At 36.4% G+C, this 13,083-nt stretch overlaps 1 protein-coding gene across 3 annotated transcripts in view; it reads right to left on the bottom strand.

Annotated features, from left to right (window-relative positions):
* Nucleotides 1-12,699, bottom strand: part of LOC109836876 — a 65,464-nt gene extending 52,765 nt beyond the window's left edge. For all 3 annotated transcript variants that reach the window (XM_020404917.1, XM_020404916.1, XM_020404915.1), the window contains exons 1-12: nt 12,406-12,699; nt 12,157-12,330; nt 10,282-10,377; nt 8,918-8,987; nt 7,594-7,727; nt 5,733-5,873; nt 5,488-5,645; nt 5,200-5,368; nt 5,025-5,123; nt 2,058-2,135; nt 1,885-1,941; nt 1,622-1,779 (exon numbers count right to left, since the gene is read on the bottom strand). In XM_020404917.1, the coding sequence (XP_020260506.1) occupies nt 1,622-1,779; nt 1,885-1,941; nt 2,058-2,135; nt 5,025-5,123; nt 5,200-5,368; nt 5,488-5,645; nt 5,733-5,873; nt 7,594-7,727; nt 8,918-8,987; nt 10,282-10,377; nt 12,157-12,330; nt 12,406-12,543 (1,472 nt within the window). In that variant the 5' untranslated portion in view covers nt 12,544-12,699. The remainder of the gene's footprint in view (nt 1-1,621; nt 1,780-1,884; nt 1,942-2,057; nt 2,136-5,024; nt 5,124-5,199; nt 5,369-5,487; nt 5,646-5,732; nt 5,874-7,593; nt 7,728-8,917; nt 8,988-10,281; nt 10,378-12,156; nt 12,331-12,405) is intronic.

Consider the following 13,083-nt stretch of genomic DNA (forward strand, 5'->3'; position numbering starts at 1 on the left):
TACCAGAGGAGAGAAACTCCTCATACTTCATCTAGTCGAACTCTATGACTAGAGTTTCAACCTCGGTTCCCACTGTAATCTTGTCTCACTGCACCACCACCAATTCATCGGAAAGAATGGTGTCTCCTACTGTGATCGCCATCTTTTGTAGGGTCGAAAATTTTATGATTAAATTCCTTATTTTAAGAATGGGTTCGATCGCTTAGTACGAATTCCTTACAATCACTCACTCTCGATTACAGAGGAAGAGAGGATTAATTTGACTTTTCATTTGTTTAAAAATGGGTTCTTTGTGACGAAAGGATGTTTCTCTCGATACTCAAGCCGAGATTGCTTCCCGTTGACGATCAGATCAAGATCACAAAAGCTTCTGATAGTGGCTTAGATCACGAGAATACAGACACTGATCTCTCTTCACGCGATCGCCAAAATTTTTCCAAAAAATCCCATCTTCATAGCCGCTCATGGCTATCTATAGTGTAGCACGTAACCGACGTGCTAAAATTGTGGGTAGAGGACGTAACTGTCTCCTCCAATTCAGCCCACATTGGTTAATAGGGTGTAACGTGCTCCTGAAGCTTAGCCCACGTGGCTGACTAAGTCTTCAAATCCGTTATGGCTAGATCTTCTACGGACGACGAGTCTCGCTGCATAGCGAGGTTCGTCAGATTGGACGAGCATCAATATGCAGCGATGTTCGTCTTATAAGACCAGTTTTGCAGTATAGTGAGCTTCTTCTGGCGCACTTTGTATTCACTGACTTCGTCATCTGACGAGCTTCATCTTTACTAACGAACTTTGTCTTTGATAGCTGAGTCCAACTGCGTAGCAAGTCTTATGAATTTCCTTTTTATGAGCCTCGTCTTCACTGACGAGCTTTAAGTCTGATGATGAGTTTTGTCTTCACTGACGAGCTTCACCTCTAATGATGAACTTCGAACCTCGTATCCAATGACGAGCTTCGTCTTTTGATGTCAAGTCTCGCTGCGTGGCGGGCCTCATCTTTGATTAAGACAAGGTTCGTCTCTATGACGACCTTCATCATATTTCGAAGTTCGGCATTTTTTTTAATACCTACAAAGAGGAGCCCCTAAAGGAACATATACATGAGCCAAATCATAGCACAATGCATAGGGTTCAATTTCCTTTCTTTGCTATGTTAAGAAATTTGATGCTCACGACGTGTCATAGTAAAAACCAAAGACAAAGGTGGGCTCACATGACTATTCATTAATATATCATCTTCCCCTTCCCATGCCAAGAAGAGGAGTCCTGGTTTACTCTCTTATCTGGATATAATGGAACAGGAGTTGTTTGTGCGTGCAAGAGAGGGAGGAGGTGGAAGAGGGGAGCTGGTTTGTACATACCCATACCTATAGCATATGCAAGAGTTAGGTGTTCAAGAACAAGAAATAAGGTAGATGAAATTTGGCACATTAATCATATAACCAAACAGTGTTTTTAAAACAAATAATATGTGGTAATTGGTGACAAGCAAGCAAGCCATAATCAAAGGTTATCAAAGTACCCATAATGAATTCTAATAGCTTAAACAAGAGGAAACAAAGTGAGAAAGCATGAATATTGACTCAAATAACCAGAAATGAGGGCTATCACATACACACATTCTGAGGACCATGTTCCACTGCAAAGGGCTGACAGCAAGCAAACAAGTTTAACAGTATGAAGAGGGTATTCTCTCTCTAGCATATAAAGAAGAGAGCGAATGGGTCCATCAACAAAACTATCTCTGTCCCAAAATTGCATGGAAAGTGAATCCTGAAACAATAAGGTAAATGGTTTTCAAAGCATGGAGGACAGTAAAAGAAAATAACTCAGTCTTACTACAAAACTCTAGGATGAGACAAGAACCAGCAATCAAACCTCCCCGTGATATATTTCCGAAAGAATATCCAAAATTATGTTTAGCGTGCCCTCTGCCTGATCAAAGGTCAATGTTATCAGAAATTACATGTGCCTCCACAAAAATGGAATAAAACAAAATATTAATGAATATTTCAAATATTTCATCACCAAAAAAGGGTGAAATAACGAACCTGATGATTAAGCTCGTAGGACGCAATAAATGCTGACACGACTGTTCTCAAGACGCTCAAATAACCAGAAATAGGGCCCTGTAATGAAATTTTACTCAATTGTTTCAGAAAAACAGATATCAGTTTAAATGCATTATATGCTATAACAATTAGCTAAGAATTAGAGGTGGTAGACAGCAGCCCAGCATAATAAAACACAACAGACATGTTCACAATTCCACATATAACACAACAGCGCAGCTGCACAGCTCCACTCAACAATCCTGTCCACTGCATTTGTAGTTCTTATCAGAAAATATATTCAGTGAACAGCCCTTTATGCAATTATGGCTATTATGAAAATAGAAAATCCAAGCCAAAACAAATTCGCCTAGGCATCAGCTGGCCATCTTAAAACTGGTAGGCTTGCACTTAACTTGAAATAGGGCAGGATGTGAACAGCAGTAGCTCATGGCATAGGAATCTTCCGGACATATATATTTCGCCATATATGACATGAGCTCAGCTTTGCTTTTTAAGGCTATTCACTGTTTACAAGTATGGATTTTATACTGCCTATGGGCTCTTCTGACCAGGAACTTACGCGCTCAATTCTTATGGCACTACAATACTTAAACAGTTAAACTCTAGACCCGACACAACATACTTAGATGCTTGTAAAATTTCCTACGTTGATGATTTTTAAACAAGGTGCTACTGCCTAGCATGCTTAGAAAACCCAAACCCCCTTCGCCCTCCACATTCCTTCAAACCAGAAAAAGGACAAAGGCAGAAACCTCATCTACATTGCAACAATTGCAGCCTCAAAATATAGCATGCTTATAATCAACTCTTTTTTTCACAAAACTCTACAATTTCAACCCAAAAGTTTAGGTTATAATTAATGCTTCTGTATAAGGCCAGCATGCATCACTTTGTTATCTGATTGAATATATCAATAATAAGGGACTCATGAGGTTGCACCAGATTTACGCTTGGTGTCTGAGTTATTTAAAAGGTAATTTCTGCTGTAAAAGACATCGATAGCATTTTAATCTAAAATAACGAGTCATCACTACTAGCAATGTTAGATAACATTTGGTGTCCTCCGCCTAAAGTTGCTAGATCAGGACCCAGGCTCAGGACTTCCAAGAGTACATTAGAAGAAGCCAGAAGTAAACAAACTCCAACGCGCTAAAAAGACATTCAAGATGAACTAGCACAGAGTTCCTGCCTTCTTCGAACTCCATGAACCAAGACATGCATTCATTATGGCTCTATGGGCAATACAATGTACCTTCGAAGATCATATATATGTATTGAAAATTTCTTTCTAAATTGAGAAAATGGAAACATATTTTTGCCACCTCCATTTACCAATCAATATTTTTCCTTCGTGCATTCCTAGCCATCATGTTACCACAGGTATCAAATACATAGTGTTCCAAAGAAAGCCCTACATTCCAAAACTTGAGAAGGAGAGAGACTAGAGAATGGGACACTTAAACGTGCATAGAAATATATGTAAACAAACATAAACCAGGAAAAATCACCAAGAGAGATCACCATTCCATGGTTATAGAACTGATTGGTACTTTGCTTTCTTTGTAAATTCTTAAACTTCTGGGATGAAAGGCTAGTAGGCATAGCAGTGGGCTTTGATGTCTTAACCCAAGATCTCTTGCATACTTACAAGAAAAAGACTAAACCATTAGGGTTGATGGAGGCCTATGGAAGGGGTAAGGAGAGAGAGATTTAAAGAAGCACAAAAAAGGCATGTACCTCCTTGACCATGAAAGTGTAAGATCTAACAAACTAACATAGTATTTGGAACTACTCATTTGAGGTAGTCCATCTACCGAACGTATGAGATGTGTGCGCCAAAGATCTATGGGATATCTTGTTGCAGCGAGGATCTTATTTTCTGATAGCCAGAAGCTTTGACTCCAAAAACAACTTATCGTCAAATCTATTGAACTTATAAAGCTTATAATGTTTTACTAACAACCACAATCTATTCTGTTCTGTTATGCAGTTATTTTAATTTAGACTGACATGTAGGCATCTGCCAGCTTTCGAAGAACATTAGTACCTATAACACAACAAAACTCAATTGAATAAATATACATAATCCAAGAAACAAGAGAATGTGTTATTCCAGAAGGGTCTACAAAAATAATCAAATTCTAACTCTAACCTACCACTTAAGCTAGATTTATTTTCAATAATTTTTTGTTTCAGCTAATCAGTTGATTGATTAAATAAATACAGGAAAGAACATGGATATTATATATCTGTCATAAGGATTCAATGCTCGACGAAACAGCTCCCACAACTAAGCATGATATCCAAAACGGTTTCACTGCATGAGAGAAAAGAAGAACAAGAAGAATAGAAAACAGTGAGAAATAGCCATAAGAGGTATATTTCATCCTCTACATTTTTGACATCTGTCATCCAGCTTTCAATCAGATCCAATAATAATTCTCTCTTTGTATATAGATTAGAGCAGATTATGCACATACTCCAATGTTTGGATTTAGTCCTTCATTATTCCTAAAATTAACTGGCAAATTCTAGGATTCTGATTCATCTTTTATTGGCAAAAACTTGGATGTCAATTATTTGCTTGAATTTGCAGCTTTTAAGTGTTTATTTACAGCAATCTGCATAGGTGAAATGGCTCTAATATTAATAACATTACACTGGAATAGGTTTTTCTGTAGAGGGTTAAACCTTGTAGTTGTTTCAGAGACATACGCTCAATCTAGTTGTGTTATCATTTCTGCTTTGATTTAAGGTTTTCTAGCCACTTTTTAGAAACCTAGAATTTGAGTATTCATCAAGACCAGGGTAAAATTATATTATTATGGTTAAACCATTTCACCTGTAAGCACACAGTACCTAATAATCTTAGACTAAACATTGGACAAGAAATTGCAGTGTTACACAAAGATCACAGCGGCTACACAGATATGATAAACTTACATCCGAGTCCCTTAATGCATCACCACGAACAATGTCGAGTATGTGACTAAATGCTGCAGCCTCAAAGGCTTGGCGGAGATATGCAATATGATCAATCTCCTGAAAAGGTACAAGTGAATCTTAACACACATACATAAAAATCAACTAAGGTATATAGTATCAAACTTGCATGTACCATAAGCACATTATTCTCTGTCCTTCCAGGAAGTGACAAAAGAAGACAAACAAAGACTGCCCACACAAGAAGTAGAGGACCAGCTTCTTTTGCACCCAAGTCAGAAAAACTTGAAACAAGAAGATCCATCTCTAGAACATCTGATAGTGATAATATAGAACAAAATTGGCTACAAAGACAAACAGAGATCAAATGAGAGAAATGAAATATACTACAAACAATGTAGAAAAAACATTTTTTCTCAAGAAAAATAAAATGTTGAGAAAATCATAACGCTCAAATAAGAACCTAAAAGGAACTTCATCATGAACCATCCGCAGAAGATTTTCCAAATCCAAGGTTTCAATAAGAATAAGAAGCAACTGGGATTTTGCATGACCAAGTGAATTCCTAGCTTCAAGTGAAACAACTAATTTTCCAATACTAAAATTGCCGCTTAACATGTCCTGAAATATTCAGAGTATAAGATCATAAACCTGGCAACATGAAGGAACCAAAAATAGAAGCTTAGGACTGAGATTGAACAGATTTACCCTAAAAACTGAGCATAGCCTTTTCCATTGTTCACAACTGCAACTACAAAAATTATCATAATAAACAAGGAACAAAGTGTCCAAGATCAAGTTATCTTCAATGACAGATTCTTCCAGCCAAAGAACAGTAAAATCAACTTCCTGAAGAGCACAGCACAAATGAAGATGAGCGGACAACGATATGTAAAGAATGAAAGCTAAAGGGGCAGAATTTGAATCAGCAATAATGCTATGGAATGATTCTAATAACAATACTAAGAATTCATATACAGCAAATTAAGTTCACAAGAATGAACAGCCTATCAAAAAGAAGTAAAATTTATTAAACAGAAGCCTGAATAACTACGTTATAACAAACATTAGATGAAAAGAAAGTTATTGAAACAGTATTTTCCATTTTATTCCAACTACACTCATTTTCCTTTGAAGTACTATAGTTTGGAGGTTAGGAATATCTGCCTGAGTCCCACTCCATTGCAACATCACAGCATATGCCATCGTAATACTAAAAATATCCAAAAGTGGTTCTCTTCTTTGATACTAAAAATATCCAAACGAACATTTAGCGAAATCTTTTTATCAAGGGATTTTCCCGTAGATACCCTCCTAATTATTGTAATCCCCATTTTGTCCCTTAAATTGTGATCTCTCTCGAAATTTTCCTCCAACCTAAATGGTGTTCAATTTTCAATATAATTTTGATGAATAACTTTTTCACATTGATTAATGTGAAAAGGAAGAGAATCCTTTTTCTAATCCTGACACTACCCCTGTTTTTTCTCTGCCGAACCCTCCCTTCCTCCCTCCAAGTTATAGAAGATTTGACAGATCAATCTCTGGTGAAATTTTCAATATTATTCTCAAACGATGGCCTCTCTGATATTCTCTCCCATTACAATTAAAAATCTCCCCCTCTCCCCCACAAATCCATTATCCCTCTCTTCGAACAGAAGCAGAATGCAGAAGAGAGACCACAGCATTCTGATTGTGAAGGTTGCAATGCACAGGTAATAGAAACATAAATCTGATTATCTTGATAACAAGATGTATCATCCATCAACAACATTGCAGTTAGGAAAAATGCAGTATACATGTAACTGTGCTAATTCAGGAAGCTAGGGGCTTTGTTACTTGGAGTTGAGAGAAGTTGATATAGTCTTTAGTAAGCAACTGTGGTGCACACGATGTACATGATCTGTTATCATCAGTTATTGTGAAACAAATAAACCACTAGGATTGATTTTCTAATGAGAGGGTCAGGAATAACTAACTGCAATAGTGCAATGGTTGAGAAAAATCTGTATTCAAGTTCACATTTTTGAGTTACTTGAGACAAATAACATTGCTTATTTCTTTGAGCAGTAAGTTTTAAGGTTACTGAAATACTGATAACTAAAATTTCTCAACGACTGAGTTTCTTTTTGAACTTATTTACTCCTCAGTGTATCAGCTTACATTGACGGTAAGTGGAAGGCAACTTCTTCAAGGACTCTGACTACAAAAGAACTGGATCGGAAAAGGAAACCATGTAATGGGAGCTCATACACAAGTAAAATCTCCTTCACAGTTTCATAAGTGGACACTGAGATCACCTAAGAGGTTGTTCCAATAAACTGAAAAGTATAATAAAAAAGTCCAATCTCAACATCAAATTTTAATATCTGCAAAAGGTTGGTCATCTGCTAGACAAGGCAATGATGAGGAGATTAAAGGTGGAGGAATTAAGTGCATGTTTAATTGTGGTAGACTGAGAGAACAATGATAATAAATATATTTTTATAGATAATTTGAACAATAAATGAAAGGCTTAGAATAGTTTTGATCAAATTTAACATCCAAAGACTTTTGAATGGGAACTTACACATTTTTCGGAAGTTGCAGATGATAGTAGGTCAGTAAGAACAGACAGCAGGCTACTCTCCAGGCCATCACGAACCAAATGCTTAGCCTCTGGAACAAGGGGATCGCTTGCATGAGATTCATTGCTCAAGCATACTGCAGAAAATAACACCATTTTCAATATTAATTGGTGCTTAATTAGCAAGGAGTGTATTTATCAATAGTAATAAAAAGTATATGCAATATAAGTGCTGATCTACAAAGAAAAGATTGATACATTAAACTAATCCCGTAAAGAGAATAAGTCCAGTAAAAGATTATCAAAATCAAGTAAGCCTTCAAAGTGGTTAAAACCAAAGAATGCACACATTTCAAGCAAAAACATAGACTAATTAATTCACTAGAAATCAACTTTTGGCACCTAGATCATAGTGCTCATGATCAATTAGAAGCAGGCATTCACCAAAACCTAACCAGAGGTTAAGGCATAAATGGAACGACTAAAGCTCTCAATAAAAGTAAACGAAAAAAAAAATGCATAAGAAGCTAAGGAGCTCTTCAGAAAAACAAGTAACTCAGTAACAACTAGAACTCCCGAAAGTTCCAATTCAATTCAGCACTTCCAATAATAAATGCTCCTTCATAAAAAGATGAAAACTGACAAATTGCATAACTAAAAAGAAAACAGTAAAACTAACTGCCGCAGACGAAAATACCAACTTCTACTCATGATGTCCAAAGTTTATGACTACCTTGTATTAAAGGGTTTCAAGCCATGTTGCTTACCAAGAACTCGAGGCATTTCTCATGCCACTTTAATGGATTGTCCTGGATTAACTGTTGCTACAGATTTTCTTCAATTGTTCAACCTTTGTAATGTAGAGGGATTAGAGTCAACTGGTCAATTTTAATTGGCAATCTACGGACCAGGTAAGCCTAAATCAGTCTACAAACGATTAAGGAGCACACCACAATATAAATGAGATACTTCAAAAAATTATCTTGGATCTATTTGAGTATGACAAGATGAAAACACATAACTACGTGGAAGAGGACCTTTGAAAATTAATCCAACATAACATTGATTTGACCGAGCTATTCATAACTATTAAACTGAAGCTAGGAACAAGCCAAACAAAGGGGAGAGATCACATCTACTTTTTTCATCAATTAAATTAATCTAATAATAATTTTCAAGAAAAGAATTGCACGTCATTATTTTGCAAACATAAAGAAAACACATCAACAGTTATGTCGATATTAATGATCCATTGCAAATTCTTGAATAAGCTGACAACAGGTGGTGACAATTAAGGATGTATATGACTTAAGCATGAAAGACTTACAAGCACGCACAAATATACATCTGATGCACTTCAACAAACACTGCCTTTCATAATAATACTGAAGAAGTACCTTGAAAAGACAAAACAAAAGCAATGTCAGCTATAGGCAATGGTCAACTTCAAGCCAGATGACCTAAGAAAAGGTAAACAGAAACATGTAAGGTTATTCAACGAACATAGCTGAACCAACATGTTATAGGATAACTACACAATATTTAATAGTAATAATGCAGGCTAAAAAAGACAAGAATGTTAAAGAAATAGCATATATAATATATGAATACATGCACTCTATGATTTATCCCACCAGATAATTGTTTTGTCAATTTGTGACTACAGTATCTAATTTACACTGTACATCACCAAATCAAAATACTAATATAAGCCAATTGTCTGCAGAAGTAACCATAGTTGGTCCGGCAAAAAGTCTAATTCTCTTTTTTACGCATGCAGACAGCAGAAAATTAAACCGTACTTCCCCCGGAAACAGGTGCACATCTACCAGAAATTGACCAGTAACTTAAATAGTCCAGTAGCTTGCTGATGTGTACCAAATTAATCTTCAATTAGTGGCTCTTGAATCACCATTCGGAAACAAAATCCTCCCACATCTTATAACATATGGTTTCCGAAGTTATACCGTTTAGAAGTTTCAGCAGAAGGATGTCTCGTGACTAGCAAACAGAATTTTACAAAAGTATGACATGCTTGTTCCATGTAAAATATCAACATATTCCTGAGTCAGAGTAAGTTCCTGATATTTGGGACAAACCAACTACAAGCTACTACAGAAAAATAGAGGGTTTGAGGCATTACAAGTTCAGTATACTATTGATTTGTATTATTATACAACTATATATTGTATGCTTACAATATTTATAAATTATATAACTACATATAAGTAAGTTATGAAGCTTATGCCTTGTTTCATAAAAGGGTCCAACGCTTTGTCTTGCACTTCAACCCTTTTAAACAGTGATTTAAACATCATATATAATCTTTTTTTTCCACGAACATCATGTACATAACACTTTGTTACTAGTGCTCAACATTAATAAAATCACAAATATTCATAGTCATGTTGATCCAAATTTAAGAGCTAAAGCCTCAATAGGTTCTGTTCCATAAATTCATTGTAAGTGATTAGGTTAGGTAATCACTTGCTTGGTTCGGGCATTCAACAAGCAGCAATGAAGATTAATTTCCAAAAAAATAGACAAAAACTCAAATGCATATATGTCATATACAAGTATTCAGTGAACATAATGATCATCCATGTGAATCAAAAAAGCAATGTTGCACCGGAGCAGCAACAAAGAAGTGACACCAAATTTTCGAAAAGAAGAATGAGGAAAGAATCTTACCAGATGCAGAAAGTCTGGGCTCTCAAAATCAGCAACAGAATCATTAAGCTCACAAAACCTATTGACGAGAATGTATGATTGCACCTCATCCAAGCACTAAAAGGCACCACATGATATCAATTTAGAGAGTAAGTTTACCCATTATACTTTAACTTAAGCATAAGGAAATAAAGCATCAGAAGCACAGAAAACAATAATATAAAGTAATCAAACTACTTGCTCAAAGAAAACTCTGACATAAAAAATATATCTAAATGAATAATCACAGAAAACATATATTTTATCCGTTTCTTCCACATTGCCGCATCAAAAATTAAGTTCTCAATCTGACAAATATAATACAGGTACTATTAACAAGAATTTTTGTCACTGAACTTTTATGCTAGAAAGTTCTAAATAATTATTGCTGCACAGACTTTGATTAACATATTTCTAAATCATCAAGGAGGTAAAGAAAATTGGCATAGATAATATAACTTATTTAACAAGATCATGGTGAGGATTAGAACTTTGTGGCAATGAGAACTTCTAGGTTCCTCTTAAAAAGAAACATTTAGCTAGAAGGAATAAATATGTCAACGCGGTCTCAAAGACAGTAAGAACCTACCATCCAAATGGCTTTTACAATTGATTGTGGGTTCAAATCCTAGTCCTTGCACATGAAATTGAGCACTTAAACAATCCTTAGCTGCGACCACATTGCAAACCTGACCCACATTTCTAACCCGACCATACTGACAGGTTTGACAAGTCAAAATTATGTTACCCAAATATATGAGACCAGTAGGCAGCCTTGACCAATGTAATAAACTGGTTGGTTTCATGTGAGGTCAGTCAAGTATAATTAGGTCCCTGAAGATTGGTCCAACCCCTCTCATTTGCCAGTGGTACATGCTTGTCCAAAAACTTTATGCACACATCAAGCAACAAGTCATCTGCTTAATGCAACCGATTTTCATGATACTGGTAATCCAATAAAACAGGCAATCACCTAGACTGCCATCTAAAGTGAAGTTTCTAGGGTTTGTCTTTTTTGATGCGAGCCTAGCAGCTCTACCCATTTTATATAACACTGATACAATGAATAGCACGTCAGTTGTAGCTCATCTGTAATAATGAAACTTGTGCATTCAGAAGGATAAACTATTGCTGACATGATAAATGTGGTAAATGAAGTAAGAGATGAAATCAATTGCCTGTACAACTGATGCATTCACACCTTGCTTATGGAACATATTGTTCTTTTATGAAATATACCATGTAGAAAACATAGAAGTATATAAATAACTATAATGGAGTATAGAAAAAATGCATATATACATTAATTTCAAGCAAGTTATTGTCAATTTTCTTATCTGCCCAATCTATAAAGGCATATATCTGCATTACCTACAGCAACAAAAAGAAAACCTGTGTGTAAAAATTTGTGTTGTTCAATCCTTGAGCTCAGCAATATCTAAATTATATGTAAAGTGTTCACTGACTCATTCATCAAAGTGACTCCTATTCTTTGTGGGAAAACCTGAAATGGAATGCTGTAACTCAGAATCAACTAAATTGATGGCATAATTTGGTCATATACAGATTTGAAGACAGAAATGAAAATAAATTTCTCTTATCAAGAAATAAATAGCAAATCCAACTTCTAGGCCACCATATAAGCAAATGATTCAGTATCAGGCTTCTTTAAGAGATCGAGAATAGAAGTAGGTATCTTTCCTTAGTAACTCGCCAATGACAAAAAATAAACAGTGAATTTTGAAAGAAATTAGGCTTTCAGCTATATAAGAACATCAACGACCTCGAGAGAATTGTCAAGATTTCAAAAACTAAACAGTAATGAGTCAATTCTATAGCTAATGGAGAGGAAGATACCAAGCACGAGCTAACTCGAAGTGCTGCCTCTTTCAGCTCTGGCTTCACAACCAACTTAAGAGATCCAATCGACACTTTAGGGGAATCCAAAGCAAGCTTCGAAGCCTGATTTGGGCTCCTGAACCGAGTAACCGAATCCAGGAACCAACCACGATTGCTCTTCACTTTCTTCACCTGCAAACGAAAATTACAAGCTCAGCTACTCTTGAATCTCCACAGCACTGAGTTAGAAGGAATTAGGGTTTGTACCAGGTGATCTGGGAAATCCGAGGGAAGGGGTACGGCGTCGAGCTCTTCAAAGAGAGAGACGAAGGAATCCCACCAGAGAGACTCGTCGATGGTCATCGAGCTCGCTGCTCGATCTATGGCGGCCGCAGCGCTCGCCATCGACGATGGGGTTTAGGGTTTTATTTCGGGATCCCGCGCTTTTGTTCTTCGAAATCGTCAAACCGAGGATAGATGAAAGGGGGAAAAATTGTTGCCGGGGTTTTGGAGAGTAGGGTTTCTGGGGTTTGGGTTTTAGAAATGTTAGGGGCACACCCAACCACAATCTTAACCACACCTCCTCTCCATCTTAACCACACCTCCTCTCCTTTTATAGTGCATTGGGCTCCACGTTAAATTTTTTAAAAAAATTTAATGTGGGACCCAATACACTATAGAGGGAGAGGAGGTATAGTGGAGGGTGTGGTTGGGGGTGTGCCCTTAGCACCACTCTTTGGGTTTAGCTCAAGGAAGGATCCGGTCGATGGGTTGACGAATTGGAGTTCAATTCTGTTGGTCCGCACCCGACTTTGAATAAATAAATCCTTATATTTCGAAATTAAGATTCATACCCGAGGCCAATTAGTGTTTTATTTTCCTTTCTTTCTTTCTTTTTTTAATTGATCTTTGTAGGTGAATTTTTCTTGCATGAAACTTTCTGCC

The sequence above is a fragment of the Asparagus officinalis genome, chromosome 4 (genome assembly GCF_001876935.1).
Source record: "Asparagus officinalis chromosome 4, Aspof.V1, whole genome shotgun sequence".
NCBI lineage: Eukaryota > Viridiplantae > Streptophyta > Magnoliopsida > Asparagales > Asparagaceae > Asparagus > Asparagus officinalis.